At 38.5% G+C, this 27605-nt stretch overlaps 1 protein-coding gene across 3 annotated transcripts in view; it reads left to right on the top strand.

Moving 5' to 3' along the window:
* The window catches only part of FAT1 (FAT atypical cadherin 1), a 167876-nt gene that overhangs the window by 99475 nt on the left and 40796 nt on the right, over nucleotides 1-27605 (top strand). For all 3 annotated transcript variants that reach the window (XM_072625190.1, XM_072625188.1, XM_072625189.1), the window contains exons 4-10: nucleotides 3294-3355; nucleotides 6980-7309; nucleotides 7761-7971; nucleotides 11820-11959; nucleotides 18419-18694; nucleotides 18779-18989; nucleotides 23289-27356. In XM_072625190.1, coding sequence (XP_072481291.1) covers nucleotides 3294-3355; nucleotides 6980-7309; nucleotides 7761-7971; nucleotides 11820-11959; nucleotides 18419-18694; nucleotides 18779-18989; nucleotides 23289-27356 — 5298 coding nt within the window. The remainder of the gene's footprint in view (nucleotides 1-3293; nucleotides 3356-6979; nucleotides 7310-7760; nucleotides 7972-11819; nucleotides 11960-18418; nucleotides 18695-18778; nucleotides 18990-23288; nucleotides 27357-27605) is intronic.

The following is a 27605-nucleotide window of genomic DNA, read 5'->3' as shown; positions in this document are numbered from 1 at the left end:
CTCAGAACAGACATGGATAGCAGTAAGAATAAGACTTCTCAGGGCCTTTTACCATCTGTAAAATGGGAATCATACGCTTGCACGTGTGTTGTGAGGATCAAATGATTATTAGTGGCCTAGAACCACCAGAACCTCTTAGTGATGATGCAGATGACTACAAGGTCAGTGAAGACCAGCCCCAGGAGTATTCTTTGGGGGTTTGGGGCCTACACACCAATCACCCTCTAGCCCTCACAGATCATAAAACTCTGATTTTCAGCATGGAGGGAGATTATCTTGTAGGCCTGGTAGACCCTCCCATTTAGAAATACAAGTGATGGTTCTTGATGATGCTTCTGTAGGGATATGGTTACTTAAGCTGAAGGAGTACTGGAGATAGAATATCATTAAGTATTCATGTAGTGCCTGTGGTGTTCAAGGAGCTTAGATTCTAATGTCTGTTGCTGTGATGTTTAAAGAGCCAGCTGGGGAGCCAGCTTAGCATCAGGAAAGCAGTACAGTAGCATGCCTCTGTGTGTCCTTCTGGGATTTCTCTGGGAGCCATGGCCCAGCAACTCAGATATTTCCAAGTCTTTCAGCTTGAGGTTGTGATGCCATCAATGTGCTGCCAAGTTCAGACATAAATCCAGCCCCTGAAAGTTTAGGGATGATGAAGTATGCCCCAGATTAAGCCTAGAGCTACATATCTAGCCATGCTGGCTGAGCTCACTTCCCCACCCTTGAGAAAAACAGATCCTGCCAACTTGTAACAATGAGATCCTTCATCTCAGCCAGAACCATCTTCCTTCCATTGCTTTCAGTGCAGGAGGACACAACGGCAGTTTTTTATTTGTTCCCCAAGGACTCCTTTCTGAAGTCAGGCTGACCTGTACTAAATTTTGTCACCTCTGTGACTCCTGTAGAGGTCTTTCCAGTTTCAGAAGTCCTGTTTACCCTTGATCCATTTGTTAATCCAAGGTTACTGGTTGCTAAGCCTGACCCCAGGCTAGAATTCAAGCAACCTCAACAAGTTTTTCTACTTCTCCCATGTGGAGTGTTTCCAAAATCTTCGTGAAGGTTTAAGATTTAATTGCTTAAAAGACTTTATGGACACCCTACATATACACAGTCCATATAAAGAGACTTATTGTTAGTAAGTAGAATATTTAAAATTTCTGAATTGTTGATTCTTCTTCCAGAGTCTGGTAATCATGTTGATGACTTTGACTTACATAGTGACTAAGAAAAAGTGAAGTTTTAGGGGAGTTGTTAAGGCTAAATCTTGGGGAATGTGGCCAAAGAAATGGAGGTTTTTGAACATCATCAGGGACCATGACTTTTAGAGCAGGTACTTAATCAACACTTTAATACTTGATTTTTAAAAACCAATTCAGTTTAACATATATTCCTGAAAAACCTTCTGGGTGGTATCAGGCACTGCACAGACAAAGACAGAAATTAAACAGACTATCCCCTCAAGGATCTTCCATGATAATGGGGAGAAATAGTATCAAAGGAAGTAAAACAAATACAGATAAACACTAAAGAATTGTAGTTTGTGGGGTGAGGGTGGCATACCAGAAAGGGGGGGAGGTCTAGAAAGGCCTTCCTTGTGTAGGAGGTGGTATTGAAACTGAGCCTTGAAGGGAGCTAGCATTTTCAAAAGGTAGAAAGGAGGAGGGAGGACATTCTCAGGCTCCCTATACAAGGTCTTGGAGGCTGGAGATTGAATGCCATGGGATAATGAAGAGAAAATGGACTCATCTGACTGGAATTTCAAAGGGTGTGTGTGTGGCTTAGCTGGAGTGCAGAGGACATGAGGGACAATCAGTGGTCATCAGTTAAGATAGGGATTGAAACTTATCTGTTCCCCTTCATTCTCTGAAGTGCTTTTCTGCTACATCCTCAAAGTAATCCATAAAGGATCTACACATTCTATTGGATTCCTTCTAGGGTTTTTTGTCCCCTACCTCTACCTCCTCCTTAATTTTCCATGCTTCTTAGTACAGCAGTTAGGTTATTTCTCTGAGGTTTTTCCTTGTTCTCACTGTATGAAAGACCTACCATCTTTCCTGGTCATACACTTCCTGGATGACATCTTTTTATGTCATTTCATGTCTGCACAGCCTCACTGGAAATAATGGCACCCTTCTTCTGGCCAGTATGTCTTGTCATCACCGTTTATTCACCTTCAGTGATGGTTTTTCAGTTTGTGGTGTTCTGTGATTTTCTTTAGGTGTCACTGCAAGAATAAGGTCTTAACTAATAATGTTTAATTCTGCCACAGTTCATTTGGACAGACATTCAGTGCACGGTTCTGTACTTTGCACTGGAGGAGATGTAACATTTAGATGAGATATGGTCCAAACATAGTTCCTACTTTAATGAAGCTTTTATTGTCACAGGAATAAGATAGGACACAAACCTAGAAAACTATAATACATAATATTGCATGATAAGTATATTACAGAGATAAAGAAGGAAAAGCTATTTGAGATGTAAAAGTCTTTGCTGCAGCAGAGTTGGGGTTGTGGGGACAATTGAGGGAAGGCTTCATGGAGGAAATGTCTATCTGAGTTGGTCATTAAAGGATGCCCAGGAATTCAGAAGAAGGGGAGGGAGAATGTTGAAAACACTGGGATTAGTATGAACAAAGGCATGGAAGTAGGAAATTTCAGGGCATGTTTGGGGTGTAGAAAGGAGTTAGTAGAAGTAGTAGAAGCAACAAACTGGAAGAAAGTCTGGAAAAATAAGATACCGCCAGGTTGTGGAAGGCAATGAGTGGTGGACAGTGATAAGTAGTAATGCTTTTTGATTGTATCATGCATAATGTAAATCCTTATTTCCATCACTTCTTAATAAATTTTGTGGAAATTAAGGGATACTAAGAGTAATAAATGAAATCCCATATGGTTACACCCAGGCTTTATTTTAATAACTTGTTTTATTCCTATGCCTGTAGATTTTTAGGGATTATTTCCAATCTTTGCTCCTACTAACTATTGTCGTAACTGCCAAAATCAGCAAATGAGGCTTTTTCCTCCCCCCCACCCTTTTACCTATCTTCCCCAACCTTTGAGGAGAGCTGTTACCAACAGTGAAGTGTAGGATTATCCAGCAAACAAAATTATCTCCCTGGGATCCTGGACATGGCTCTTCTTGGTTCCTATTTCTTTGCTTGTTAAGGTTTCCATTGAAAAATAGGTTAAAGTTTGGGATAATAGTCTTCCCCCCACTGTTTCAGGAGCCCCTGATCAATTTGCAGTAACCTTGCTTTTATCTCTGAGGGCTAACGAGTTATTTGTCATTCATAGGTCTCATCACAACCACATCGAGAAAATTAGACCGAGAACAACAAGACGAACACATACTAGAAGTAAGCATTTTGTTTCTTTTTTCTTAAAAAAATGAAAGGAGGAAGCTCATATGACTTTTGTGCTGGAGTTATCAGTTGTCTGGCAAACAAAGAAGTTGGTCAATGTATGTAGTCCGTTGTGGGAAGGTTTATAATCTCCAAAGGGTTCTGCCTCCTCAGTGTTAATTTAACAACCTTTAACAGCTTATCACTTAGCAGTTATGGTGGGTTTATCTTCAGCCAAGGTCCTAGGTTGTAAAAACTAGCCCCAGAAGGGGCCAGAGTTGAATGTACAAAACACAGAATAACTAGGTAAGAATTAATAATTGCAAGAACAAGCATATCTGCAAAGTACTTTACAAATATTATCTTATTTTTTTATCCTCACAACAACCCTGGGAGCTTGGTGCTGTGATTATTTCCACTTTACAGACAAGGAAACTGAGGCATACAGAGGTGAAAACAACTTCCCCAGAGTCACACAGCTAGTTAAATGTCTGAGGCCAGATTTGAACTGAGATTGTTTTGACTCCAGATGTAGCTCCCTGGACACTGGGACATCTCATTGCCTTATGAAACAAATCCTGATACGAGAGGCCAAAGTAGAAATGGAGAATAAGGTCAGGGGCAAAGTGAGAAGAGACCAAGAAGAAGAAGGAAAGCAGATGCAAGAGACAGAGCAAAGTAAATCTATTTCTCCAGCCCAGTCATACATGGAAAAGAATGACTGTTTGAGTACATTTGTCAATTGTTTGTGTAAATGGATCTTCCACTGGTGTCCGTCATTCTGAAGCCTATAAACATTTAATAATTATGTGTGTTTTAAGTACTCTGTATCCATTTCATTTTTACCCCTTCTTCCTCCCTTTTAAAAAAATGTGATAATTTCGTGGTTTTTGATGACTACCGCAGTAGAATTATTTCAGCATGGAATGTCTTCCTAGGGCAGGCCTGGGACAACCCTGTCCTCTTCCACAGAGTAGCATTCTGTCTTTTGTTGCACTGAACATGGCTCCTTGCATTCCTCATGTGTGTGTCTGTGTCTGTGTGTTGAGTTGAACAGTTCCCAAAACTAATCTGGTAGAAGATAAGGGAAGAGGAAGAGATTGCGTAAGAATATAGAGTAGTAGTAAGTTCCATCTTATCTGTCTTCCTATAGTAACTGATGTCCCACATAATCCTTCAGCTCAGGGAAGAGGGAAGACATTTTTGCATTTCATTTTCTTTTATCACAGCAGATAAAAAAGTGTGGAGGAAGAAAGGGGGAATGCTTACTAGGTGAAGAAGACATTTTCATTCCATTCAAAAAGCTTTTGGTTTGTTAAAGCCAAACACCTTTTCAGATCTCCGCTGTTCCGAACAAATTGCGTGTTCAACCTCCTTGGAAACTGACTGCATCTGCTTTGGAGGTTCTGGTCCCCAAGTGGAGAAGCAGAACTCTCTGTTAATAATTCTCTATCTTTCCTTATGGAAGCATCCCTATTTCTTTCCTTCTGATCTATGGTACTCTGTTTACAGAAACTGCATAATTGTTTTTGGTCTTTGGTTATTGAACCATCATTGCAATTGATTTTATGGTCTCCCTGGTGGAGATTTCTTGTAGCCCGTGGTAGACTAGATTCTCTGCTGGTTATTGGAACTAATATTTTAAGTGTCTATAATTTTAGTCCTGCAGGTATATTGTCCATGGATGCAGTTATCTACTCCCTCTGAAACCTAGTAGATTATCTCTAGGAGTTTCTGTGGCAAAAAATATCTCTTGCTCTGTAACCAAAATGGTGATAAGCCTCACCAAATGTATCTTTGCTAGTCTGTAGTCAGCAGACATAAATAGTGCATCACTTTGCCCATACTCCAAGCCTTTCTATCTTGATAAAATAATCCTAATAATCATAATTATTTATATAGCAGTAAAGATTTGCATGTATTTATGTAGCAGTAAAGATTATGTGATCCTCATAAGAACCCTGGGAGGTAAGTGGTATTATTATCCCCATTTTACAAATGGAAAAACAGGTTGAGAGATGGTTCTTTTCTAAGGTTCCATGACTAGTTAATGTCACCGAAACTCCCCCTCCCAGTGTGTTGATCTGCAACTGATCTACAACTTAGGGTGTGAGAAAGTTGCCCAAGGCACTAAAATATCTTTGGCACAGAGTAACAAAAGCAGTATTTCTACAACCGAAGACTTGAACTGTCTCTTAGAACAGATCTTGAACCATCATACTGTGGTTGCTACCTCTCCATGGAAGATTTAAAACTTATGGAGTCATAGAATTTGTTACTAAAAATTACAGATCAACCTGCAAGGCAAATAAATGCAATTTATGATTTTGATATCAATGTTTAATGCTTCCAGAATCATTTAATCGGTATGACTGCATACTTCACTGGTGTAGATTAGAATCTTTCCATACCTTAGGTGATTTTATCAGTTGTGATTGTAGGGGGAATGCCAATTACTTGGTAGCCAATAATCAAGCAATAAACGTCTAAAAAGATAAAGAAACATATTCTATAAATTCACTTATTTCTTGTTCATTTAGAGGAGAGACAAGACCTGTGTTGTAATGAATGAACTTTACTAATGCAGGTCAGCAATTATTCTGTTAGGAAGGAAAGGAGGGAGGGAAGAAGGAAGAATGAATTAAGCTACTCCTATGTGCCAGGCACTTTACAAATATTTTCTCGTTGGAGTTCTCTCAGAATTCTTCTGGAGATCAAAGGAGATAATACATGTAAAGGGCTTTGTAAAACCTTAAGTGCCATATCAATATACATTATTATTAATTAGCTGTTTTAATTCTCCAAAAGTATGTGATCCCTTTCAAGTGATCTATTCTAGAAAAATAGAAAAGGGAGAAAAATGAGTTATATCAAGGCCATTGCCTCCTTTTACTAAAATTTCTTCCCAACCCAAAGGGAGCATAATTTTATTTCCATGTGCACCTCTAATAATCTCCTCTCAATATTCTTGAGGACTGCCATGGTACTCATACTTAGGTGAGGTTCTTTGGAGGACATAGAAAAGAAAACATTTTCGTACCTAGTTGAAATTTCATTCCCATTAAGATTCTCTTAGATTTCACATTCCATGTTAAATTATATCTTTTAATATTGGAGTATGTGATCCTTTCCTGATCGGAGACAGGAAGGGAAATATTTCTGTGCAAAGAAAATTAAGCAAACATTATCTTCTGAGAAGGTAATAGATTGAAACATATTAAGGGGTTACTGCTAAAACAAAAACTAAGTGAGAATTTTTTCCTCCAAAATCTTTCTGTTATACTCATGGAAACTAAAATGATAAGACTAAGGTACAGAATAGCAAACTGATTGGTTTAATTTTTTTAAGGGCTACTTTACGATAACTGTGGCATATAGTTGAAGGTCCTGATATTAAAAATAAACTATGTGGATGTATTTCATGCTTTCAGTTCCTCTTCTACCCAATCCATTCTTTATGCCAGTACTTCCTAATATACCATTACGGTCCCTGTCCTCTGTTTAAGAACATTCCTGTGTTGACATCTCCTTTGAAGGAGTGATATTCTGCCTAAAACAGAAATTCACTTTTTAGAGTTATTCTATTTATCTAAGGTGAGGATTGACTTCTTTTCCTTTTTTTTTCCCTTTAAAAAACAGGTGACAGTGACAGATGATGGTACTCCTCCAAAGTCAACCATCGCAAGAGTGATCGTGAAAATCCTCGATGAGAATGACAACAAGCCTCAGTTCTTACAGAAATTCTACAAAATCCGACTCCCAGAACGGGATAAACCAGAACGTGAGAGAAGTGCCAGACGGGAACCCATCTATCGGGTGATAGCTACAGACAAAGATGAAGGTCCCAATGCAGAGATCTCCTATAGCATTGAAGATGGAGATGAGCATGGCAAATTCTTCATTGAACCAAAAACTGGAGTTGTTTCTTCTAAGAAATTTTCAGGAGCACGAGAATATGATATTCTTTCGGTGAGTCAGAATATTTGTCTTACCTTCCTTTTTACACTATGCAGCTATTAGAACAGGCTTCATCTAGTTTATTCTGTTTACCTGTTTGCTCTTTCATATCAGGGACTTCAGTTTTGAGTCCTAGCTAACATCAGATGCTGCCTGATAATGTATCAGAAACATGAGTTGCTTTTTTTTCTTCTTTTCAATTATGATTTCTTCTTCTTGTTCCTTGTACTAAGTTCATTTAATCCAGGACTTTATCTTCTTATCAAGCTTTAGACATATGGTAAGCAGACACAAGTAGTAAACTCTTGAGTTTAAACTCATTATGAAACTTAGCCAACCATAGCTTTAATTAATGGAAAGAAAGTTGCGGAACATTGATTTTGTTAATGATTGTCATTTTTAAGTTATATATAAATATATATTTTTTTCTTTCCTTCCCCTCCCCTTGCCCTGAATTTTGTAGATTAAAGCTGTTGATAATGGTCGCCCTCAAAAGTCTTCAACTGCCCGGCTTCATATTGAATGGATATCCAAGCCTAAACCATCCCCTGAGCCAATTTCCTTTGAAGAACCTTATTTTTCTTTCACTGTAATGGAGAGTGATCCAGTTGCTCACATGATTGGGGTGATTTCTGTTGAACCGCTTGGCATACCCCTTTGGTTTGACATCATTGGTAAGAACGCCTTCAATTGGGATTTCATAGATTGAACTTCATAGAACTAGATCTGGTTTTTCTCGTTATTGTACTCCATTTCTGTTAGCTCATTGGCCTCAAATAAAGTCTGCAAGGAGAGACAGAAAGAATTTCCTTCCATACTGCAACTTTTTATTCTAAAATGTCTGGCAATAAATCAATAAATTTTTTTCAAAAGGGCATATAAATTATGTTGTGAGTTTCCCCAGCAAATGTTAATAATTCAGCAAATCTGTGATGTTAAAACTAACTTTTTCCCTGCTGAATTTCTCTCTTTTTTAAAAACTTTTTTTATTTGAAAGCTTATAGCCAAGATTATAAATTCTTAGGGAAGCTAGTTGGTACAGTGTTGGGCCTCTTCCTGAGTTCAGATCTGGCCTCAGATGCTTACTAGCTATGTGACCCTGGACAAGTCACTTAACCCTGTTTGCCTCAGTTTCCTCATCTGTCAGATGAACTGGAGAAGGAAATGGCAAACCATTCAGATATCTTTGCCAGGAAAACCCTAATGGGGTCATGAACAGTTGAACATGACTGAACGAGGAACCATAAATTCCTACTTTCTGCCCAGTGAGGTGGCTTACCATCAGTTGTTAGTACTATGAGTGTGGGATGAGCTTCTGTACTAAAATTGTTGGTAGTGGCCCTGCTGCTACTGAAGTTTTGGGAATCTGTCTAAGGAAAGAAATTTAAATGAAAAAGGGGAAGGGAGGACAAGGGAATAAACATTTATTTTTCAGTTCTGATTGACTCTTTTGTGACCCCATTTGGAGTTTTCTTGGCAAAGATACTGGAGTGGTTTGCTATTTCCTTTTCTAGCTCATTTTACAGATGAAAAAACTGAGTCAGACAAGATTAAGTGACTTGCCCAGGATCACACAACTCTACTAAATGTATGAGGCCAGATTTGAACTTGGGTCTTCCTTACTCCAGACCCTGTATTCCATCCACTGCAGCACCAGCTGCCTCTAGGCCAGTATGACTACTGAATCAAACAAAATACTCTGGATTAGATTTCCATTCCATCACTTATGAGCTATATGGCTTTGGCAAGTCTTCACTTATTTGAGCCTCAGTTTTGTCTGTAAAATGGGTATAACAGTACATATACTACCTCTTGCTTACTAGCTCTGGGACCTTGGCAGATCTTTTTCACCTGCTTTCCTCATCAACAAATGAGCATGAATATGTGCACACCTTACATACCTATTATGAAAAAGGTGCATCATAAACCTTAAGGCCCTGGGCACCTTAAAACATGAAAGGCAATGTTTGTGGCATGGTAAAGGGACTGGCCTTCAACTTAGGATGTTCTGAGTTCTTTTCCTGTCTTTGATGCATGTTAGCAGGGTTACTTTGGCCAAGTGCTTAATGTCCATGCCCCAGGCCATTTAGGTCTCTGAGTTACAGAAAAATTGCCATTCTTCATCAGGAGAAGTTTTGCTGATTAAATTGACATCATGGCCAAAATGTGTATATCTCTTCTGCCCCTTCCCCGTCCTCTTCCTTTCTTCCCTCTCTCCACCTCCCCATCTCTCCTTCTCTCTCTCTTTCCCCTTCCGTATATGAGAGCCAATATTATATATGTATATATGAGAGAATAATATTATGCCTTTGTATTATTATAATTTTGAAATGTGAATTATTGCATATATGAATAGACTAAGAAGTATGCTGCATAACAAAGAGTTGCAGACTTTCTAGGAGTTTTGAGCCACATTCTTCTTGACATTAATATACAGCTCACTAAAGTCATCCTGCAAGTAGTTTACCTGTCTACACAGGTCACTAAAATTATCCTAATTCATCATTTCCGAGTTATTGTTGTTTTTTGTAAATGTAAAGGAACAAATTTGCTTACGCTAGCGTCTTTTCTTTCCTGTTACTAAGACAAAAGCTCTCAGACAGTGAAAGATGTGTATACAAGGTGTCTTGGCTACTTAAGGTAGATGACAACTCACTTTTTTCCCCTGAAAGTACATTGTCTTTTGATGACATTGACATTCTGATGATTAGCAGCACATATGACTGGCCATTCAGGGGGCTGCTTGTAGGAATCCGTGGGGGAGGGCCAAACCCTCCGGACCCATCACTGCAGGAAGTTGAGGCACATGAACCACTCCCCAATCTAGACTCTGCGCCTTCAACTCGGAGAATAGCGGTCTACTGTTTTGCCTACCCTGGCCATTGTAGAAAGTTGTTAACGTTTATCCTTAGTCGTATTAACAAGTAGTTTAGTTATAAGGGAAAAAAAGTCAGTTACTTAATGAATTGTTTAATAATTGCAGTAGGGCGGTTGGACTATTACTGTACTGTCCCATGGCTAAGTCTTTGGGCTTCTGTTGTGCAGATCTCATTGCACTACTCTCCTTTCTTGCAGTTTGAATTAACTGGATTGCTTTCCCACATGTTCTCTGCTTGCCTTTCACGCTTGTTTGCTTCTTTTTGGCTGTGCCAGGAGACAGTCTTGCTAGAGAAGTTTTTTACATCTTTCAGATGGCTTGTGACCTGAACTGTACAGCAGAAGGTATCTGCTGAGATCACATAATTTATTACTGGATTATGAGATCTAAAATAATTATGGTGTAGAAATCATTTATTTTCAGGGGGGGATGGTTGTCTTCATTCTTTTTTCCTTTCATTACATAAGCATAGTCTTCCATTTCAGACATGAACTTGAATGATTACAAACATAAATTAGAAGCTACTTCTTGTCCTCGTTGCATTGGATTATGTCTGGCAGTATTTCTTCGACTTCCATCTCGTTTCATCTCATAGTTATAAACAGTGAAATTTCAATGAAATCCCCAAATTTAATTTTGCAAGACCTTAAGTTTGTATGCCCACGTATGAAGGATGGATATTATAACTGGAGACATATTTGAAGAAAGTGCAATTTAGGACAAATAGCTTTTGTTTCATCTAACATTGGTTAGACAATGTTTAAAATGGGGAAATTATTCATTGTTAAATTCAGGGACCAATATTTATCAACATTAACTGTATTAACAGGCTTATCCTGTTAGAAATATCTGCTTCCTACCATCATAGTTATTATTATGAGCAGTTCAAATCTTAAATGACTGATTCTTGTCATTGATTGATGTTTCAATGTGGTTATTGACCAATAATTCCAAGGGACGTTTGGAAGACCTGAAATGTAATAAAATGAATTACATCCAGAAAAGATTTTAGTCACGTATAAAGCACTCTTGCTTGCCGTTTCCAGGATTTCTCCCATTTTAAAATTTTTCTTTCACTTTACTCTCATTTCCATTCCTCTCACAACCTATACTAGTCTCTGAACCACTTTTTGTCAAAGCAAATTCCTTACCAGTTAGTACCCAGCTGTTGTCACAGTGGCCACTCTAGTGTTTTGAAAGTTGAAGATGACCTGTCTAGATTTAAATGGTTCAGTCCCAACCTTCTACACTTGGAGGATAACTTGAGCAAAGTCCTCAAAAAGGAAGAGATCAGAAAGAGAATGTGAGATGGATATTTATATAGTGGCTACAGTAATATGAGATAAAGTGAGAAATGTAGGTCTGAACCAAATTATAGAAAACCTTAAATGCCCGGATAAATTGTGTATATTTCTATAACCAATTAGGAGTTATAGAATCATAGAGTCTCCTCATAGGAAAGGATGTCAGGTCAACCAGTCCAGCAGTGTGTTTGAAAGATTTGTTTCATCTCCATTAAGTACCAGAATTCACAAATTCACTGTTGTGTGTGTGTGAGTGTATGTGAGAGAGACAGAGAGAGAGAAATTCTATGAGACCAGACAACTGTTTCTTTACACTTATCTTTCCACTATTTTAAACAAGGTGGCAACTACGACAGCCGATTTGATGTGGACAAGGGCACTGGCACCATCATTGTTGCCAGACCTCTTGATGCAGAGCAAAAATCAAACTACAACCTGACAGTGGAGGCAACAGATGGAACCACAGTCATCGTCACTCAGGTAATTGAATTACTAGTGTGATTGTTGAAAGAAGATTGTTCCTTTCCAGATCTGTGAATGTCATATTCCTAAGTAATGTCCATATAAAACAGAGGAGATTGATTCTGATATTAAGTAATCTTGGTAGATTATAATATTTTCATTCAGTAAGGAAATGATGTAAAGTAGGCAATTGATTTACATTATAAACATTGTTTGTTGGTCTATACCTGTGGATCTTGTTACTGTGCAGGTTCAGGATGCTAGATCAGTTAAACTGAGTTTGGAGCTACAGAAGGGCGAAAGCCAGTTGGATTTCAGAACTAAGGCTATCACCCATGTGATGAGCCTTCAGGAGAGGAGGACTACCCGACTGCCTAAGGTGGGAGGGATAGAGCAGCCCACATCAGACACAGAACAAGCCAATGCTTCCTGCCAGTCTTCAGTGGGTCTGGTCCTTGAATAACTGCTGCACTTCCAAGCCTAGGGAGAGATAGGACACCCAGCCCTGAATAAACAGACAAAAGAATGAATGAACAACCAAACTTTATTTCATGCCAGTTGGTATTTTTTGGTACGCTAGAATGATATACACCTTTAAAACATCAAAATACTATCTTTTAATTATTGTTACCTATACCAAGATATCTTTAGAAAAGAAACCAAAAATGCTAAAGCTTCCCCCCTCTTTTTAAAATGTCTTTCTGAAGTTTTAATTTCCTATCCTGTTGCAAAAACAATAATGACAGCAATATATAATCTTAAAGATTCTGGCTTATGCCCAAGAAATGGTCTTATTTCATATTCTTTCTGAAATATGTACATTTCACTCCTCCTCCTTCCATCCCCTCCCCTTCTAAGAATACACATAAATATTAATGTATATAGCTATTTAGTTATATAGATAAATATAGCTGTAGGTTAATATAACTATCTCCATATACACAGAAATCAGTCCAAAAGCAAATATGCTTATACAGTTATATTTGTATATGATTGTATCCAATGAGATATTTATAAAGACTTAGCGCAGTACCTGGCATATAGCAAGAGGTATATAAATGCTGGCTGTTGTTATTATGGTCGTGGCTCCATCTATGGATTTATGGAGTTATATGGTTACTCCATCCATCCCTGTCCAGTGTACTTTATTACACCTTCATTTTTCTGGGTAGTATAGCTCTAAGACATCCATCAGTCTCTAAGACATCCATCAATCTATCCATACAACAAATATTTGTTCAGCCCCCACTATCCTTAAAATAAGGAGCTAGGCCTTGTGGCAGATAAAAAGAATGCTAGTAATCTACAGTATGTCTTGTTCATCCATGGAAATCAAGATAACTAGGAAAGTACACAATGACACAGTGTGTTGCAAGTTGAAAAGAAGGCAAACTGTTTAGAAGTTGTACCAATTAGGAATGCTTTGGTTTAAAAATAATAAGCCTAAAATATTTCCATTATACAAAAATGATGTTTTCTATTAACTTTGATATTAGAGACTTTGTACTATAGCTACGGGCCGTGCACATCTGCAAATAATTTAATTGTCATGGCTTTATCTAAATTACTTGCGGAAAAATAACCAGGCAGTATGTGGGAAAGCTTTTAAATTTATATGTAGCTAAATCACAAATGCATGATGTACACACAGAACAAACAGACTGGAGCCTTTTGTACTGATGTTTGACAGTCTTGGAAATGACTGGGGAGGAAGAACATTAAAAAAAAAGCAAATGTCAGAGAATGAAATTCTTTTAGATTGCAGTGTTCTGGCTTTAAATCATTCTGTTCTGACCTTAAATAAGAAAGATTTATTTATTTTCTTATTGAGTCTGCTACCACATGAACAATTTGTTGCTGTTTTGGGGGGTTTGGGTTTTTTTGAGGATGCAGTCACATGTAGTACTTTCTGGATAATCTGTTTTCAATGAGAAGGGTTATTACATATGGTCATTTAAAACTAATTGTGGTTATTTCATTCCACCTTAGTCACAGGATATCCATTCTGAATTTGTGCAGAATTAATAGAAGTATTCTGCTTTGGGGCCCGTTTGACAGTGACCAGGATAAATACTGATCAGGATTAAATATTCATTTTTTCCAATAATTGTTGCTCTGTGCTACATCGAGGGCAGCAGAATAAAGTGGTTTTCATGGAACTAAAATCTTTAGGAAAAACAAAAATAACAACAACTTGATCAAGAAAAATAATTCCCCAGTGCATCTATTAGAACAAAATTGCTTAAAAGTTTTATAAGGAAATAAATAGTTTAAAGAGTCTTGAATATTATATGACCTGCAGGTGGTGTACCCCGATGTGGAGAAAATCCAGTATTTAGGAATCCATGCTTTAGTGCAGTAAATGAAATATGAAAACGATCCGTTTATGGGGCCCTGTAGTGTGGCCACTAGCTCTCATCACAACAATCTTATGAGGGATAATAAAGAGGTCCAGTAGTAGAACCCCTTAACTGCACTCCATGAGCTACTAATCGCTAACAGCACTGCTAAATAAATGCACTTTTAGATGGTGTAGGGAAAAGCTTAAATGTAAAAAGAAAACATTTTTTGAAGATGCAGACAGAGATAGAGCCTAAGTAGAACCCTCACGGCCTCTGTCCTTGTCATGGCGCTAGACCCAAGGGTTGGTAATTTCTTGCATAGGGATTTCTGTTTCATTTCCATATTTATGATCTGTAACTTTGGGGTACAGATCTGTCAGAAAAGGAAACTTGGGCCCTACCTGTTGTGCCACATGTTACAGATAGACAAATCAAAGTTGCGAATGAAATCAGCCAGCAAAGGAAGAGCAGTTATGAGTTTGGGGTTAAGTCACTAGGTTGAGTTCGGAAACAGATAAGACCCTGTGGAATTGGAGTGCAGATTCAGTAAATGTGAAAAAAAAAAAGTCATTTGTCAGGGCAAATTCCGGAATGCAGGAGAAGGGAGAGTCAGGTTTGCTGAGCTAAATTCTGGAACACTGAAGGTCAGAACCAGGGTGGCTGAGAGGAGGAGGGTAAGCTGGAGGTGTAGGTCACAGACAGAGAAGAAAGTTCCTGAAAGTTAAATTCTTGGCTGCACCTGGTGGTGTTTAATGGGCTGACTTGGAGGTCAGGCCCTCAGGGCCCAGGCCACCTGTTTCCCCTTTCCTAACAGTGGTGTTGTAATTCTTCCCGAACGATTGGATGAATGGGGGAAGGGGATGAATAGTTAGGCTCTTAGAATGTGACAATTCTGCTTTAAGCAGTGGGGTACAAATGCAAAGGGTAGGACGTGATGGCAAGCGGAGCCATAAAGGAGCAAATGGACATGGGCAAGGTAGGATCAATAAGATTTGATTTGCTCATGGTTCCAGAAGTGGAATTGGAAGGAGAAAGTGCTAGTTAGCAAAGGTCTTACTGAAGCTGTGGAGAGGCCAGAGAGTGCGTGCATGCACACACGCACACATTCACATGCACACATTCACATGCACACACACTCACACACACTGACACCCACACACACTCACACACCCCTACCCACCCCCCCTTGCCTATCCCAACCCTAATCAGTTTGGGTCCTGTCTCTTCTAGGAGACTGCTTTTCTTCCAGCCCCCTGTGATCTCTGCCCTCTCTGGATCCATAGCATTTATGATAACCTTCGATCACAGTCACTTTCCTTGGCTATGTGTGATCACCCCAGTCAAAGTGTAACCTCTCTGAAGAGAGAGTGCTGCAGGGCTCTGGTCTTGACCCTCTTCTGTTGGGCATTTTTCATCTATGATCTGGATGAGGCATCATGTTGTAGTGAAAAGAACAGTAGGACAGTTTCGAGTCCTTCCTCGAACACTTCTTAGCAGTGTGACCAGGAAAATCACTTAATCACACTGAGCCTTGATTTCTTCATCTGTAGAATGGAAATAGCAACGATAATGATAATATTAATAGCACCTCAGTATTGTAAGGGTCAGATGAGATAATGTATGTACCATGCTTAACAAATCTTTAAATGTAGGGAAATGCCAACTATTATTTTAGCATAAATAGTATGCTTACTGATTTGGGCATAATAAGGACCTGGTATACATAGCTGACACTTCAGATCAGGGTGGGGAACCTACGACCTCAAGGCCATACTTAGCCCTGTAGTGCGGCCCTTTGACTGAATCCAAACTTCACAGAACAATTCCCCTTAATGAAAAGATTTGTTCTGTAAAACTTGGACTCAGTCAAAAGGGCACATGTGGCCTCGAGTCCCCAGGTTCCTCACACCTTTGGATGATGCTATCAGGAACCCAAAAGACCATAACATAGGCAACAATGATGGATGGAAACCCTTGATTACCCCCCCCCCCAAAATCATCTGAGCAAGTTGGGGATGCACAGGAAGGTGATATGTGGCTCAATCAGTCAGAAAACCTTTAGAACCTACCAGGTGCCAGGCTTGACAACAAATGAGATGAAAAAGACTTGTAGGACCCCTTTTCTTAATAAATGCTCAAAACAAAATCCTATACCAAAACCTAAATTCTGATATACTAAGGGAAAGACAAGTACTTAATAAATAATTAATGGAAATTATTTTTGCCTTTAGCATACATGATTTTAGAATGCATTTTACAGTCTTAAGTGTGATTTAGAAAATATATTCTTAGGATAAAAATGTCCACAATAAAATGTATTTCTCATTTCATGATGGAAGTCATTGGGGAAAAAAAAACAATTTGATTTACAATCAACCTTTCTGGAACACATTATTCTATTAAGAAAGGTATCTGTATTAGAAATTTAATAATAACTAATAAAAATATTTTGTGTGAATGGATGTTTGTGTAAACATTTTCCGACATTTGAATTCTAACAGTCTAGATTTCATGTACTTCACTTACAAAACCCCCATGATCATTCTGCTTTTACTGAGAAAATGGGTGCTTGTAATGGGATTCTTTCCATAATATTCTTTGAATTGATTTCATTAGCAAATCTGTCTCTCATTTCCTTGCCCCATGTACCTCCTCACTCTACAAATAATTTCCCATCTCCAGAGTTAAATGCTTCCCTTAATTTAGCACAAGGCTGTATTGATTTCACAGCAGCTGTTTTTGTTCTTACAAGAATTTTTTCTCCCTATGGCTTCATTAGCTTTTAAGGTTATTGCCACAATTAGTTTAGTTTAATTATGATAACTTTTTAAAAATCTATTTGGAATTCCTTTTATAAAAACGTCATTGTTCATTGTAGAGATTAGTAAACTAGTTTTTATTTGTGGTTAAAAATAGAGACAGAGATTGAAAAATAAGTGGCCGTTTTTTAAAATATATATTCAAATGCTGAAACTTGTCTTAAGGCTTATGGTTTATTCTACAAGAAGGTAGCATGGTATATAGTGGACTTTGCACCAGAATTTGAATCATGCTTCTGGGATTCTGAGACCATGAGCAAGTCATTTAACCAACTACTTGGGCCCTCTATTTTCTCACCTCTGAGATGGGAGTAGCAACGCTTGCATTCCTTCTTAGAATTGTTGTGAAGAGTGAACTTTGCTCACCTTAAAAGCACTATATGAATATGAATTATGTTCTCATTCAGGTATAGTAGCTTGGCTGTTCTTGACAGAGAACATTGACCCTTCTGTCTTTGAAACTTCCCACAGTTAACTGTGATTTCTAGAAATATTTGGGAAGAGATTTTAAATTTTGACTATACCCATGATTTCATTGGTCTAGGGAGCTCCTAGTAAAGAAACTCCCTCTACCAAGGCTGACAAATGCCTTTTCTGCAACCCTAGAGAGCTGCCTGTGATCCTGACAGATTAAGAGATTTGTCCAGGACAACACAGTCAGTAATTATCCCATGTAGAAGCTGAACTCAAATTTTCCTAATTTTCAGGTTACCTCTCTCTCTAAAATGTGACTTTAACTCTCACACTGGGAAAATTAAACTTAGTTATACTCAAGTAGTTAATTCAGATTTTTTTTCTGCCAACATTTATTGAGTTTGGAGTTGGCATCCCAGCAGGAGCATCTCATGTATTTTATTTGTTTTCATAAGAAAATGGATTTTGTTGCTTATACTTTATTTTTTCCTTATTCTTTTTTGTTTATTTTTAGCATTCATTTTTTTGAAATTTTGAGTTCCATATTCTTTACCTCCTTCCAGTACTTTTCTCTCCCATTGAAAAGGCAAGCAGCATGGTATCCATTGTACATGCAAAGCATATTTCCATATTAGTCATGTTGAAAAAAAAGGCAAGAAAAATAAAGTGAAAAAAGAATGCTTCAGAGTTCATCAGTTCTCTCTCTGGAGGTGGATGGCAGTTTTCATCATGGGTCTTTTGCAGTTTTCTTGGATCATCATCTTGATCAGAGTAGCTGAGTCTGTCGTGGCTGACCATCGTTACAGTATTACTGCTACTGTGCAGTGTTCTCCTGGTTCTGCTCTTTTCTTTATTCTTTAAGCATAATAGTGTTACTCAGATTGTTCATATTTAAATTCCAGGTGCTCATCAAAGTGATTGATACAAATGACCACCGCCCTCAGTTTTCCAAGTCAAAATATGAAGTCCTCATTCCAGAAGACACAGTGCCTGATACAGAGATTTTGCAAATCAGCGCTACGGATAAGGATGAAAAAAACAAATTGATCTATACTTTGCAAAGTAGTACTGACCCCCTGAGCCTCAAGAAATTCCGTCTTGATCCGGCAACTGGCTCACTTTATACAACTGAGAAACTTGATCATGAGGCTGCTCACCAGCACGTTCTCACTGTGATGGTGAGTCTTCAAGCTTTCTTCTATCCCTGGTACAGATGTGTATGTTGTTATGACATCTCTAACAGCTGTTACTGATTGTTTTAGGTGAGAGACCAAGATGTGCCTGTCAAGCGCAGCTTTGCCAGAGTCATCGTCAATGTCAGTGACATGAATGACCATGCCCCTTGGTTCACCAGCTCCTCCTACCAAGGGCGGGTTTATGAGTCAGCTGCCGTGGGATCTGTTGTATTACAGGTTACAGCCCTAGATAAGGATAAAGGAAAAAATGCTGAAGTTTTGTATTCTATTGAATCAGGTATGTTTACAGTGACCTAAAGATTTCTTTTGTACTTAAGTTCATTGGACTGGCACCCCCAACATCTTATTTACTTCCACTTTATGAAAAGCGTTTAAATCACAGATCTGAGATTGATATCATGCCTAGACCTCCCAGAAGCCATCAAGGTCTGAATATCATGCTAGAAGTTAGATAATGATAAGGCTGATTAGACTGAACTCATCAAGTGCAGGGACTCTCTTTTGCCTTTTGTTGTATCCCCAGCACTTGGCACAGTGTGTGGCACATAGTAGACGCTTAATTTTTTCTTGATTGACTAGGAAAGGGAGTGTGACTAAGATGGAAATTCCTTGGCACAGTAAATCATTTGGGTCCACAAGCAAGTCCAGTAAAGGAAGGAAGACAGTAAAATATACAGCATAGCTAGTTCAGGAAAGGAGTTAATTCCAGTGAGGTTGGCAAGGAGGAGCAAGCAGCATATTGCCTCATAGTTTGGAGTCTGGAAGGTCAGAGTGGCTGCTGAGAAAGGTCAGTGAGCACTGATGCTCCTAGCAAAGAGTGTATGCCCTCTGCCTGCTGGGTATGGGTGGTCCTGGGCCACTGAGTTTCTCATAATCCAGTAACAGTTGCTTTGAAAAGGTGTGCTAAAAGTCTTAGTGCAGCTTTAAGCTTTTAATACTTGAAGTCTTTGAAAAGCAGCATGGTGTACCTGATAGTGAACTGCCTTCAGAGTTAAGAAATCTTGGGTTCAAATCATGCCCACAGACATATACTGACTGGGAAGTCCCGGAGACCTCTCCGGGCCTCAGATAACTAAATAAATAATAGAACAGAAATCGTATCAGAATTGGTAGAGGGCAGCAAGTTCGTTACACGAATGAAATTATAGTCCCGGCTCTGTTCCATGTCGCTTTAAGCATTATGCTTTGAAGACATTATCTTATTTGAAACACAGTAATGGGACTTTGGCTGCGATCTTTTCCAGAGTTGATATATTGTAAAGAGTTATTGAACTGTTTTATTGTTGGGACACTGTTACTGAGGAGCATAGCCATGATGTTTATTTAAAACCTCGGAGATTAGAGAATTTTATGTTCAGCTATTTATTGACTTATTCAAAGAAAGAGAGGGATGATTAAAAGCCTGTAGAAGAAGAGTCTTTCCCACTTTCTTAAAGAACATTTAATAAAATGATGCAGGGGCTCAGAGCCTCCTAGTCACACTGGCATTAGCGGTTCAGGGTATTCGCAGTCACCTCTAATTGAGGCAGGGACAGAGATGATGGGGTTACCCAGATACGGGTAATAGGATAAAACCCACATTTTAGGGCTCATTAGGGATGGCTTTTGAATTTATATGTTCATGCTGATTCCACTTTCCAAGCACTATGAGAAAATGAAGAAAGTATCAAGAAAACATACTTTTCTTGGCAATTTGTTTCCCTCAGAGCCACTCTTAAGTTAACAGCAGCTGGTTACTTTACTTATACTCATTTTGGAGCTTGAGAAGAAGAGAGTTCTTTCTCCCTAATCATTCCCCCTCTTACAGTGATGGTGGAATATTGGGGGTCCCTTTTCCTGAGCATTCCTTCTAAGTTAATACCTATCCATATTTTGTATTTCTACATTTTTCCTAGGCCTAAGGCATAATTGGGACAGAGGCCTTACCTGCAGATCATATAATCAAAATTTAAGTAAATGGGAGTCAAGGATCATAACAAAATCCTTATCTTTTTTAATTTTTTGGGGGGAGACTTTATTACTTAATCTGCTTAAAGACCAGTTCTTCTTTATATTCTCAAACACTTAAAATAGAAAGCATTACTCCTAAGAAGGGTAATAGTGATCCTTCAGTGGAATTTTAAAAATTTATTATACTTTAGAATCAGTGCCTTTGAGTTAAGACAAGTTGGCTTCAGCCTTCCAAAAGTGTAGCACCTAGACCAAAGTCTAGGACCAGCATTCCTCTGGTGCATTCCTTAACATTCCAGTAGAAAAATTTGGACACAAACACAAACAGACTGAATTTTTGTAGGAGTAAATGTTAAACTTTTCCTTGGCTTTGTTTTTGCATAATTGTTAACAACTGGGAGGTTCAAATATGATGGCTGGTGCCGAAACATATGGCAAGCACATTCTTTAGATGTTTGCAGTGGCTGATAGGATTAGTAATCTGGTATTCTAAGACTGGAACTTTATCCAAAGTCACAGTTAATAGAAAAAGATAATAAATCAGCAACCTACTCATGCATAATTTGAACATCATTTTAGAAAAAGTCATTGTTATAGATTTGATAATATAAAAGTTATTCTCATAGGCCTACGCAGCTACTTTCTAGGAAGCAGCTGCTATTTAAATTGTAGCTGAAATTTTCGTATGTATCTGTTGGCATCATTTGTATGATAAAAATCTATTTTATTCCATTCACATAAAGGTTTTATTCATAACCACCCACTTCTGATACACATCTTGTAGCACTCAGTAATTTTCAGAAGACAAGTCTTAATAATAGTAGTTGGCATTTATTTAGCTCTTTTAAGTTTTGCAAAGAATTTTATGTACATGATCTCACCTACATTGGTCCTTGTTATGCAGAGGAGAAAACTAGGCTGAGAGGGGTTGTGCTGATGTGCCAATATATCATATAACTAGTATCAGAATTTGAATCTGGGTATCTCTTGGTCCTAGCATGTTTTTCACTAAATCACACTATTTCTCATCCAGAATGTGGTCTTTGTGTTTTAAAAAGGTGATAGTAGAAGGGCCCAATGTTTGAACTAATTCAAGGGGAATCATAAGATCATAGACCTAGAAATGGAAGAAATCTTAGAGTCCACTTCCAGGAAACTTTAATATATTTTGTGTCCTGGACACCTTTGGTAGCTTGGTGAAACCTGTGGACCCTTTCTCAGAACAAGGTTTTTAAATGCATAATATATAATATAGAGAATTACAAAGGAAATCAATTACATTGAAATAGTTACCAATTAAAAAAAAAAAGTTCAGTGATTCAAAGTTAAGCATCCCTGATCTAGTCTAGCCTCATTTCATAGTTGAGAAAATTACCCAAATGACTTTCCTAGGATCACACTCATAATACTCACCTTAGGCAGAATTTGAGCTCAGTTCCTTAGAGTTCAGTGTTTTTTTTTGACTGTACAACATCAGTCCCTGGGGGAAGAAACAATTATCCAAAAACCATTTTCGTGACTAGTTGAATTTTCCCTGGAGACATGTAAAAATGGCTTTTCTCCTGTGATTGATTATGTTCATTTTGTTTTGCTCCAATAAGACAGATTTTGTTTAGATCAATACTTTAAAACTATTTCCAATTTCATTATTGTCACATCTTTGCAGCACCTTGCCTAGAGTGATAAGACTGTAAATATCATTAAATCTCTATTTTTTTATGTTAGATTTCTTTATGAAAATGTAATTACATTAAATACAGTCAAGGTTAGAACACTACAATTAACAATATAATCAGTAAATCAACACATTTATTGAGTGCTTACTACATTCCTAGCACTAAGAGCGAGGTGTGAGGATGTTCTAAATGTGATTGGCAGATTACATTTAGATAAGCATCTTATCTTAAATTATTGGGTCACAGAATCTATTCAAATTCCTGTACCTAAAGTGCACTCAGAGATGTTAAAGATAATAAAATACAATTTTTGCTATATAGAGAATAGTAAAGTTAACTTACTGTCCTAAGAAGTTCTGTATTATAAATAGGTCCACTAACAGTTTAGATTAATTATTGAATAGTTTGGTACTAGATTTGGGAAAGTAGGGATAATGTAGATAGAATACTTCCTAACCAATGGTAATCACTGGCAGCGGAAAACTGAGCTTGACTGGCTGTCATTTTGGCCCAGTATGTATTTTGTATATTATATTTTATTAATAATTTATGGAGAAAGTGTTAAAAGTGTGTCTGATATTTTAAAATGAACTTTGAGTAGATTTTCTGTAGATTAAAAATTAAGCAGGAAGACTCTTCTATTCCAATATTGAGTGCTTACCATATTCCTCTGTCAATTTGGTTTTTAACTCTGTATTTCAGATGTTTATATTTATGTCTCTGCTTGTCTTATCTTTTAAGTTCTTTATTCTTTACTCCATCAGACTGTGAACTTCTTGAGACTGAATGCAAACTGTTGTGTTTTGGCTTTTTTGCCTTTCTTTGTATCCCCAGAACTTAGCACAGTGCCTAACATGTTGTAGGCACTCACTAAATACTTTTTGATCTTTTCCCCTTTTTCTCTAAGATATACATAAAATAATTTTTTTCTTTTTCTTTTTTTTTTGCAGGGAATATTGGGAATTCCTTTACTATAGATCCTATCTTAGGTTCTATAAAGACTGCCAAAGAGCTTGACCAGAGTAACCAAGGAGAATATGATTTGATGGTGAAAGCTACAGACAAAGGGAATCCTCCAATGAGTGAAATGACTTCTGTGCACATCCTTGTCACCATCTCTGATAATGCCATTCCCAGGTTTACCTCTAAAGAATATTCTGCTGAAATCAGCGAAGCTGCTTCCATTGGTAGCTTTATTGGGATAGTCAGTGCACACAGTCAGTCATCTGTGGTGTATGAAATAAAAGATGGAAACATAGGTGGTGCATTTGATATCAACCCCAACTCCGGAGTTATCATTACTCAAAAATCTCTGGATTTTGAAACTCTCCCCTTTTACACCCTGATAGTGCAAGGAACGAACATGGCTGGTTTGTCTGCTAATACAACAGTTTGGGTGCATCTTCAGGATGAGAATGACAATGTGCCAGTCTTTATGCAGGCAGAATACACAGGACTCATTAGTGAATCAGCCTCAATCAATAGTGTGGTCTTAACGGACAAAAATGTCCCATTAGTCATTCGAGCTATGGATGCTGATAAGGAATCAAATGCTTTGCTTGTTTATCAGATCGTCGAGTCTTCTGCCCACAGATATTTTGCCATTGACTCAAGCACTGGTGCCATTCGAACCATACTCAGTTTGGATTATGAGGAAGCACACGTTTTCCAATTTACTGTGCAAGTCCATGACATGGGAACCCCACGTTTATTTGCAGAGTATGCAGCCAATGTGACTATACGTGTAATTGACATTAATGATTGCCCTCCTGTATTCTCCAAAACATTATATGAAACATCTGTTTTGGTGCCAACGTACAAAGGAGTAAAAGTCATCACAGTAAATGCTACAGATGCTGATTCAGTTGCTTTTTCACAGTTAATGTATTCCATTCCTGAAGGCAATATTGGTGAGAAGTTTCTAATCGATCCTAAGACTGGTGCCATAACCATACAAAACACCACCCAATTAAGAAGCAGATATGAGTTGACAGTGAGAGCTTCTGATGGCAGGTTTACAAGCCACACCTCTGTAAAAATCAATGTGAAAGAAAGCAAAGAAAGTCAGCTGAAGTTTACCCAGAACTCCTACTCTGCCACAGTAAAGGAGAATTCTACAGAGGCCAGAACCATCGCTGTTATTACTACCATTGGGAATGAAATAAATAAGCCTTTGTTTTATCACATCCTCAACCCTGACAGCAGATTTAAAATAAGCCACACATCGGGAGTGCTCTCAACCACAGGCATACCATTTGATCGTGAGCAGCAAGAGGCTTTTGATGTGGTCGTAGAAGTAACAGAAGAACATAAACCCTCGGTGGTGGCACATGTCGTGGTAAAAGTCATCGTAGAAGACCAAAATGATAATGCCCCCGTGTTTGTCAATCTTCCTTATTATGCTGTTGTCAAAGTTGATGCTGAGGTGGGACACGTCATCCGCTGTGTGACTGCTGTTGACAAAGACATTGGTAGAAATGGGGAAGTGCACTATTACCTTAAGGAGCACCATGAGCACTTCCAAATTGGGCCTTCCGGTGAAATCTCCTTGAAAAAGAAATTTGAGCCAGACACCTTAAATAAGGAATATCTCATCACCATAGTAGCCAAAGATGGCGGTGACCCAGCTTTCTCTGCTGAAGTCATTGTGCCAATTACAGTTATGAACAAAGCCATGCCTATTTTTGAAAAGGCTTTCTACAGTGCTGAGATCCCTGAGAATATCCAGTTGCATAGCCCAGTTGTCCACGTACAAGCCAACAGCCCCGAAGGACTTAAGGTCTTTTACAGCATTACAGATGGAGATCCATACAGCCAGTTTACCATCAACTTCAATACTGGAGTTATAAATGTCATCGCTCCTTTGGATTTTGAATCTCACCCTGCATATAAATTAAGCATTCGAGCAACTGACTCCTTGACTGGGGTTCATGCTGAGGTCTTCGTTGACGTAATAGTTGAAGACGTCAATGATAACCCTCCTGTCTTTGCCCAGCAGTCATATACCACAACCCTGTCTGAGGCAGCCGTGATTGGAACATCTGTTGTTCAGGTTCAGGCTACAGATTCAGACTCTGCCCCTAACAGGGGGATTTCTTACCATTTGTTTGGAAATCACAGCAAGAATCCTGACCATTTCCACATAGATAGCAGTAGTGGCCTCATTTCATTGGTGAGAACCTTGGACTATGAGGAGACTCACCAGCATAAGCTGCTGGTAAGGGCTGTTGATAGTGGCATGCCCCCACTGAGCAGTGACATGATCGTGACAGTGGACGTCACTGATCTCAATGATAATCCGCCATCATTTGACCAGCTCCTCTATGAAGCTAAAATAAGTGAGCAAGCCCCCCATGGACATTTTGTGACCTGTGTGAAAGCCCATGATGCAGATAGTTCAGATATTGACAAACTGGAATACTCCATTCTGTCAGGTAATGAGCATAAGAATTTTGCAATTGATAGCAAGACAGGCATAATCACCCTTTCAAACCTGCGCCGACAGATGTTAAAGCCATTTTACAATATTAATGTTTCTGTGTCTGATGGAGTCTTCAGGAGCTCAGCCCATGTTGAGATTACTGTAATCCAAGCCAATTTGCATAGCCCTGTTTTCATGCAAAATGAATATGAGGTTGAACTGGCTGAAAATGCCCCTGTGCAGACCCTGGTGATTGAAGTCAAAGCAACTGATGAGGATTCTGGAATTTATGGCCAAATTACTTACCATATTGTGAATGACTTTGCTAAAGACAGATTTTACACAAATGAGAGAGGACAGATATTTACCTCTGAAAAACTTGACCGTGAAACTGCAGGAGAAAAAGTAATTGCAATTCGACTGATGGCCAAGGATACTGGAGGGAAGGTTGCATTCTGCACCGTCAATGTAATCCTTACAGATGATAATGATAACGCTCCTCAGTTCCGAGCAACCAAGTACAAAGTGAACATTGGCTCTGATGCCCCAAAAGGCACATCTGTCATCAAAGTGCTTGCATCAGATGCTGATGAGGGATCCAATGCAGACATCACATATTCCATAGAAGCAGATTCTGAAAGTGTCCAGGAGAATTTGGAAATCAACAAACTATTTGGGATAATTACAACAAAAGAAAGCCTGGTTGGCTTAGAAAATGAAGTTTTCACTTTCTTTGTGAGAGCAATGGATGGTGGGTCTCCGCCAAAAGAATCTGTTGTTCCAGTTTATGTGAAAATCCTCCCACCGGAAACCCCCCTTCCCAAATTTTCAGAGCCGTTTTATACCTACACTGTTTCAGAAGACCTGCCTATTGGAACCGAAATGGATGTTATCAGAGTAGATCATAGTCGGCCTGTGTTATACAGCTTAACCAAAGGTAATACACCTGAAAGCAATGGGGGTGAGTTCTTTGTCATTGACAAACACAGTGGGAAATTGAAACTAGAGAAGAGTCTTGATCATGAGACCACAAAATGGTACCAGTTTTCAGTAGTAGCCCAGAGCACTCATGAAGATTCTGAAGTTGTGTCTTCTGTAGACATCAGCATTCAGGTGAAAGATGCTAATGATAACAGTCCAGTCTTAGAGTCCAATCCATATGAAGCATTTATCGTTGAAAACCTACCAGGGGGAAGTAAAGTCATCCAAGTTAAGGCAACTGATCTTGATTCAGGCATCAACGGCCAAGTCCTATATAGTTTAGATCAGTCACAAAGCTTGGATGTCATTGAGTCTTTTGCCATAGATATGGAATCTGGATGGATTACAACTCTTAAAGAACTTGATCATGAAAAGAGAGACAAATACCACATCACAGTGGTTGCATCTGATTATGGGGAGAAGGTTCAGCTGTCTTCCACAGCAGTTGTGGAAATTTCTGTAACTGATGTGAATGACAATCCTCCACGCTTCACTGCAGAAATTTACAAAGGGACTGTGAGTGAAGATGACCCACCTGGTGGTGTAATTGCTATATTAAGTACCACGGATGCTGATACGGAAGAGATTAATAGACAAGTGACTTACTACATAACAGGTAAGAAGAATAATAGAAACAATTGTTTAATAGATGCTGTCGAATTTCACAAAGCCAATGAATCACAATTTTCAGGAATCAGAAATTCTGGAGAAATAAGTTATATGTAAATGGGCAGTGAAGAGAAGGTTTTAGTTGTAAAATGCAGTATAAATAGTTGGAAAGAACACCTTTTAAATTCTATTTCAGATTCTTTTATGGCATTTTTTATTGCCTGTATAAGACTCAAATTTGTTTTATTAGATTGTG

This window comes from Notamacropus eugenii, chromosome 7, assembly GCF_028372415.1.
Source record: "Notamacropus eugenii isolate mMacEug1 chromosome 7, mMacEug1.pri_v2, whole genome shotgun sequence".
In the NCBI taxonomy this organism is placed as follows: Eukaryota; Metazoa; Chordata; class Mammalia; order Diprotodontia; family Macropodidae; genus Notamacropus; species Notamacropus eugenii.
This window is presented reverse-complemented; position numbering and strand designations above follow the sequence as displayed.